General features: G+C 45.8%; 1 protein-coding gene across 3 annotated transcripts; it reads right to left on the bottom strand.

The window, feature by feature from the left end:
- Positions 1-415: 415 nt before the first annotated feature.
- LOC121690066 lies at positions 416-7,217 on the bottom strand. Of its 3 annotated transcripts, none has more exons than XR_006024982.1 (2): positions 658-7,217; positions 416-475 (listed from the first exon to the last, which is right to left on the bottom strand). XR_006024982.1 is itself a non-coding variant. In XM_042070405.1 (2 exons), exon 2 carries the CDS (start codon positions 6,656-6,658, stop codon positions 938-940), a length of 5,721 nt encoding a protein of 1,906 aa, XP_041926339.1. In that variant the 5' UTR covers positions 6,659-6,836; positions 7,019-7,217; the 3' UTR covers positions 416-937. The 3 variants fall into 3 exon arrangements, 2 of the variants coding, with proteins under 2 accessions (XP_041926339.1, XP_041926352.1); XM_042070405.1 differs by having other exon boundaries at positions 416-6,836; positions 7,019-7,217; XM_042070418.1 differs by lacking the exon at positions 416-475 and having other exon boundaries at positions 1,620-1,797; positions 1,838-7,217.
- Between the last annotated feature and the right edge of the window lie 386 nt (positions 7,218-7,603).

Genomic DNA, 7,603 nt, shown 5'->3' with positions numbered 1-7,603 from the left:
CATAGTCCTCACTCACTGTAACTTGGCCATTCTTATACAGGTAGATACAGTCTGTCCCCCTAAACCACCTGATCTCCATGGAAACAGCACTGGTTTCAGGAGAGAAGTGACAGCGCAGTGTGATGTCATCTCCAGTGGAAAACTCCTTATTATCAACTGTGGCCAATTCCATCTCTGAGGGAAACACAAAGCAGCATTACTGTATTTAACCCTTTCCCTGCCTTTAGACACACATAAATGCATTCCAATACAAACCTCAATACACTTATCCACACATACATACAAACACACACACACAGACACACACATACACACACACACACACACACACACACATTATGTTGTCCTCACTGCAGTGTATTAACTGAAGCTATCCAACAAGTTAAACTCTGATGCAATAACCAGGAGTCTGTTCTGTAGTTAACATTTCACTGTTGTTTACTTGAAGATCCAGCATTACATGGCAGAGTGAAAACTGCAACAAAATAAAGTTTGACTGTTTTTAACATAAAGTTCAGCTTCACATGAAGTCTCATGAAATCTCATTGTAAATACATGTAAATAAAACGGTCTTTTTAACCTATTTATTACCTTCTCTTTCTACTATAAACTTAACTTAAACTATCAATAATTTAACTTAACAATGCATTTACTTACGACTTTGCTTCTAGCATCGTTCACAGAGAGGAATTATTTAAGTAGAAACCGTTTTCAGCAGATAGGAACTAAATGTGAAGTAACTGATGACAAGGCAGGAAGTGGTAAGGAAAATACAGGAAACGGTATCAAAATAAAAGGTCCTATTCTTTCTGAATGTGTCAATATAAAAGTCTCTATACATATATCGCCCTAATGGCGACACACTCCCCGCCTGACCACTGTGAGGTCACTACACTAGGATAAACATTTAACTCAATCAAGAACTACATCAGAAACATCAGTCCTTACGGAGAAGCAAAACAGTTTCGGTCACTGGTCTAAGGTAAGTCTTTGATTGTCCTTGGTTTGCTGTCCTCAATTCCACCTTACGGACTCTTCCATCTGTTCCTGGAATAGCCTTTGTGACCACTGCCAAAGGCCAGTTGTTGCGGGCAGCTTGGTTGTCTTTGAGAAGGACGAGGTCACCGTCTTGCAGGTTCTGGTGGGACCTTGTCCATTTCTTGCGGCTTTGTAGGGTTGACAGGTACGCTTGTCTCCAACGATTCCAGAACAAGTTGGATAGGGCTTGTACTTGTCTCCACTGCTTAGTGAGGAGGTCCCTGTCTGTGAAGTCACCTGGAGGTGGTGGGACCCCAACTTTCTGCGTTAACAGCATCGATGGTGTAAGGATGTATGGATTCTCTGGATCATTCGATACTGGAACTAGCGGTCTTGCATTCAGAATTGCGGTCACTTCCGCCATTAGTGTGCACAGAACTTCATGAGTTAGGCGAGTGCTGTGATCACGTAGCATTGAATCCAGGATTCTTCGGGCTACCCCAATGAGGCGCTCCCATGAACCCCCCATGTGTGAGGCATGAGGCGGGTTAAACACCCAGGAGCATCCTTGTTGGTGCAGGTACCTCTGCACCGTGCTGTCCGGTTGGTCTGCACTCAGCCCGAGTTCTTTACAGGCCCCAATGAAATTCGTGCCACAGTCTGACCTCAGTTGTTTGGCTGGTCCTCTTATGGCAAAGAAACGCCTCAACGCGTTTATGCAGCTTGAGGTGTCCATCGAGGTAATCACCTCAACGTGAACTGCTCTGGAGCTCATGCAGCAGAATAGTATGGCCCAGCACTTGCTCTCAGGTTGCGTCCCTCTGGTGCGTCTGGTGGAGACGTGCCAGGGTCCGAAAACATCTAGGCCTACGTATGTGAAGGGAGGGCAGGTTGTAAGGCGCTCTGCGGGCAAATCTGCCATTTGTTGTTCTTGCATCCGTCCTCTAAGTCTGCGACAGGTGATGCACTTGTGAATAGTTGAGTTCACAAGCCGCTTGCCTCCCAGGATCCAGAGTCCAGCAGCTCGTACAGCACCTTCTGTTAGATGACGGCCCTGATGCTTTACTTGGGCATGATGATATCTGGTAAGAAGCAAGGAAACGTGGTGTTCTTTTGGGAGAATGACAGGGTTATTTTGTTCAATGGCCACATCCGCATTCTTCAGTCTGCCTCCAAGGCGGAGGAGGTCAGCCTGTAAGATCGGGTTGAGGGAGCGTAGGCAGCTGTTTAACGGAACTTGCTTTCCTCTCTCCAGAGCTTCAAATTCCTTCACAAACGTATTCCTCTGAACAGCTCTGATTATGACTTCTCTTGCTTGTGAAAGCTCATCAACTGAGTGAGGTAAGCCACAGCGATGCCATCCCTTACACTTGCCTGTCGGAGTCTTGAAGGATCTTGCTATATGAATCAGGAGTGCGATGGCTCGTTGGAGAGTGTCGAATGTGGAGAACCTTTCAAAGCGCTCTGTGCTGAGAACTTTCCCTTGCAGATCGGTGATGTAGCTCTTCACAACTGGACGGACCTCTGCATCGGACTCCGGAGAGACTAAGCTGAATGACTGAGCTAGGTCTGGCTGAACGGACAGCTTGCGCAGGAAGGTTGGTCCGTTGAACCACCTCGTCTGTGTGAGGCGTGCTGCTGGAACCGACCGTGATGCCAGATCAGCCGGATTGTCTTCGGTGTTCACGTAGTGCCATTGTTCAGGGATGGTAGATTGGCGTATACGCAGGACACGATTGTGGACGTACACATAGAACCGTCTGGACTGGTTGTAAATGTATCCAAGGACAACCTTGCTATCAGTGTAGAACTTGGTGGCGTCCAGCTTTAGATCTAATTCATCCTGAATCCGCTCAGCTATTTCCACTGCTAAGACTGCTGCACACAGTTCAAGTCTGGGAATGGTTGGATCTGATTGAGGAGCAAGTTTGGCCTTTGCCATGACAAATCCAACGTCTACTGTGTCTCCTTGGATGGCTCTCAAATAGGCCACGGCGCCAATGGCCTTCACAGATGCATCGCTAAAGACGTGGAGTTCTACTCGCTCAGCCTTGGTTGGACAGATGCCTGTGTACATCCTAGATATGTGAAAGTGCCTTAAGTCTTGAAGCGAGTTTCTCCAAGCCTCCCACTTGCGTAACTTATCTTCAGGCAATGGGGTGTCCCACTCCGATGTCTCGGAATTCAAATCTCTGAGAAGGTCCCTGCCTTGGATCGTAACTGGAGCCAGAAACCCTAAAGGGTCAAAGACACTGTTCACCATGGAAAGAACCCCTCGACGGGTGAATGGTTTGGTGTCAGTTGACACAGAGAAGGTGAATGTGTCGCTTGCTATTTCCCACAGGAGCCCCAAGCTGCGTTGGGTGGGTGACTCATCTCCGCTGAGGTCTACCTCCTTTTTGGCTTGTATGCAGTCCTCGCTTGGGAAGGCTTCCAAGACAGCCTGACTGTTTGAGGCAAATTTGTGGAGCCTCAGGTTAGACTCAGCAAGTGAGGCTTGAGTCCTATGGAGCAGCCCAATAGCCTCTGCATCAGTTGGGACAGAACAGAGGCCATCATCAACATAAAAGTGCCGTTCGACGAAGTTGACTGTGTCTGCTCCATATTTCTCTGCGCCATCTCTGATGGCTCTTCTGAGCCCATAGATTGCCACTGCAGGAGATGGGCTGTTTCCAAAAACATGAACTTTCATTCTGTAGTCAATTACCTCGTTGGCTACGTTGTTGTCTTTGAACCATAGGAATCGCAGGTAGTTTCTGTGCCTTTCGGCCACAAGGAAGCAATAGAACATTTGTTGAATGTCCGCCATCACAGCGACCTTGTCTTTTCGGAACCGCATGAGCACTCCTAGAAGGGTGTTGTTCAGATCCGGTCCTGTCAAGAGCACATTATTCAAGGAGATTCCAGACTGTTGGGCACTTGAATCAAACACAACCCTGATTTGATCGGGTTTCTGTGGGTGATACACTGCAAAGCTTGGTAAATACCAGCGCTCTTCTTCTCTTAGCTCTGGTGCCACCTCAGCATGGTTGTTTTTCAGCAGTTTGTCCATGAATTCCAAGTATTGCTTTTGCATTTCTGGCTTTCTTCTGAATTGGCGTTGGAGTGATTCAAACCGCTTGAGGGCTTGCTCGCGATTGTTGGGAAGCTGTTGCCTTGGTTGTCTGAACGGCAATGGAGCAACCCAGCTGTGTAAATGGTTTCTGTAGACTTCTTTGTCCATGATTTTTAGGAAAGTTTCATCTTCGATTGAAGGTGCTAGCTTATTATCCTGTTCAGTGCAGTCAAACACGTTTTGACCCAGACTGTCTTCCTTAGCTCTGGGTGGTAAGGTGCTGTCGTGAAGTTCCTCTTTAATGTGCAAATTGCTTGTGCATGGCTGAAAGAGTGAGGGCCGATGACAGTCAACCATGGTCGTCCGGAAAGAACTGACATTCGGCTTGTGTGTGTTCCCTAAGCAGACTTCTCCTACCAGCACCCAGCCCAAGTCAAGGCGCTGAGCGAAGGGTGCATTGGCAGGGCCATTTATTTGTTCCCGTACTTTGTGTGCTCTGATTGTGTCTCTCCCTAGTAGCAGGAGGATCTCAGCTGTGGGGTCCAGCTCTGGGATGTGTTCTGCTACCTTTGACAGGTGAGGCTGATGAAGAGCGGCATTTGGTGTGGGAATTTCGGACCTATTGTCAGGTAAGTCATTACACTCAGTGAGTGGTGGTAAGGGGATTGTAACTTTTCCATTTAGGGACTCCACGAAAAAATCCGATGCCCTTCTGCCAGACGTTTCCACTACACCAGAACACGTTTTCAGTTGGTAAGGATATGACTTAGTGTGAATGTCAAACTTGTCAAAGAAACTAGACTTGGCCAGCGAGCGGTTACTGTGGTCGTCTAACACGATGTAGGCCTTGATGACTTCGTCTGGGTGGTCTTTCTGGTACACTCTTGCCAGGCATATCTTGGAGCACGACCGTCCGACTTGTCCTGTGCCGCATACTGCTGTGCAGCTTGAGCTAATCTCACTGGTGTCGTTTACCGCTTCTCCCTCCCCGCCATGCTGTGGCGAGGTCAGAGGAGTTGTAGGTAGCGGTGCTGGTCCCGGGTGCATAGCTGAGACATGTTGGGTGCTGTCACACTCAAAACACTTCACAATTGTAGTGCAGTTCTTTGCCATATGGTTGGTGGAGCTACAGCACTTGAAGCAGATTCCGTTTTCTTTCAGAAATACCTTTCTGTCATCAAGGGTTTCGGCTCTGAAGGCTTTGCACTTCTTCAGTGGGTGGGGTTTTGCATGTAATGGGCAGATCTTACTCGGATCACTAGAGACATTTGCCTCTGCGGGAGTGACATTGATCTTGTGAACTGCAATGGGTTTCTGGGTTTTAGGAAAGGCACTTTCAGCTCTGACAGATGATGTTGTAGTGGTATTTAAAAGGGCAAAGCTGGGGTCATTTCTTTTCTTGGCCTCATAACATATGAATTTCGTGAAGTAATCGAACGGTGGGAACCGTCCTCTATTTTCTTCTTTATACTTAGAACCGACTGAGACCCATCTTTCCTGGAGTCCATAAGGCAGCTTTGTCACTATAGGCTCAATTCCACGCGTCGTGTCCAGGTAGGACAGGCCTGGTAAGTAGCCATCTTCCTTGGCACACTGCACTTCCATAAGCAGATCAGACAGCTCTCGTAGCTTCAGATTTTCTTTGGCTGAGACTCTGGGAAATGCGTCCAGTCGGGTGAAGAGGGCCTTTTCAATCACCTCTGGGGCTGCATAACACTGTTGAAGACGTTCCCAGGCTTTCACCAGTGCTGTCTGTGGGCTTGCAATGTGCACTGCACGGAGGCGTTTCACCTGGTTGCTGGATTCTTTTCCAAGCCATCGTGTCATCAAATCCAATTCCTCAGTGGCTGTGAGACCAAGTCCTTGAGTGGCATTTTTGTATGACGACAGCCAAGCACGATAATTTTCAGGTTTATCGTCAAACTCGTACAGACTCGTATTCACTAGGTCACGCCGAGCTAAATATTGTGCCAGGTGTTCAGTTGCAAGCATACTTTGAGTATTTTTCGGCTGGGGGTTGAAGGATGGAGCCTCGATATTCAAGTCACTGATCTGTGAGGTGAGACTCTTGGGAATAACCCGGGGCCCTTCTCTGGTAAATGGATTCTGGCTGACTGAATGTTTGGCCGCTGGCGGTGAATAGTCCAAGTCAAAGTCTGTAAATTCCACATTGTTAGTGCTCTCATATAAAAACACAGGCGGCTGGTGGTGTGAAACAAAGGGGTTGTTCGGGCTATAACTGAGAGTGGCATAGGTGGTTGTTTGTTGGACAGGATTAGTGGAATGGAAGTGAGTTTGGATGTATTCACTTGTTCGTTCAAGTTTGCTTTGCTCTGTTGCGTTTGTTTCATCCAGCACAATACATTTTTTTCTCCCTGTAACTGCTGACTCCCAGACAGCTGCTACGGCTTCAGCTTCTGCTGCTTCACGGCAGATGGCTAGTGTTTCAATTTCAGTCTCTTTTTTAACTTTTTCTATCCTAGCTTTGGCTTCTTGCTCAGCATATTCGGCGCGCACTTTTGCAGCTGCTGCTTTTGCTCGTGCGTGAAATAAAGCATTGGTTGATGAGGTAGATGAATGAAAGCTGCTTCCACTTCTACTTGATTTATTAGATCTAGTTTCCATCTTGACTTGATGTTCAATGCTAACTTCTCAGTCTTTTCACTATGTTGTCCTCACTGTAGTGTATTAACTGAAGCTATCCAACAAGTTAAACTCTGATGCAATAACCAGGAGTCTGTTCTGTAGTTAACATTTCACTGTTGTTTACTTGAAGATCCAGCATTACATGGCAGAGTGAAAACTGCAACAAAATAAAGTTTGACTGTTTTTAACATAAAGTTCAGCTTCACATGAAGTCTCATGAAATCTCATTGTAAATACATGTAAATAAAACGGTCTTTTTAACCTATTTATTACCTTCTCTTTCTACTATAAACTTAACTTAAACTATCAATAATTTAACTTAACAATGCATTTACTTACGACTTTGCTTCTAGCATCGTTCACAGAGAGGAATTATTTAAGTAGAAACCGTTTTCAGCAGATAGGAACTAAATGTGAAGTAACTGATGACAAGGCAGGAAGTGGTAAGGAAAATACAGGAAACGGTATCAAAATAAAAGGTCCTATTCTTTCTGAATGTGTCAATATAAAAGTCTCTATACATATATCGCCCTAATGGCGACACACACATACACACAGATTAACCAATACTACAACAAACAAATCATATGTATGCCATAAAAGAAATGCATCAAACATTATGGTTAATTTATGTGATTCAGACAAGGCCTTGCTCCATTTCTAAGCAACAGCAACAGTTCACAGATCAAAAGCAGAACATGTAAAATGAAAGCAAAATAATTCATGGGCGTTTTAACTGCTATATGCTAAGGCTGTATTTCCTACATTACATAATTCTGGTAAAAGCCTCTTTTAAATCTGTTAAATAAACATTTCAGTTTTCTTTACTGTTTTTCCTTACAGTACATACCGTATAGTCTGGTGCAGTTTCAACTCTAATGGGTGTTGTCCATAGACTGTATGTAAAAGTGTTGTCACATCCCT

This window comes from Alosa sapidissima, chromosome 2 (assembly GCF_018492685.1).
Source record: "Alosa sapidissima isolate fAloSap1 chromosome 2, fAloSap1.pri, whole genome shotgun sequence".
Classification (NCBI taxonomy): Eukaryota; Metazoa; Chordata; class Actinopteri; order Clupeiformes; family Clupeidae; genus Alosa; species Alosa sapidissima.
The sequence above is the reverse complement of the archived record's forward strand: the minus strand, read 5'-3'. Positions and strand labels throughout refer to the sequence as shown.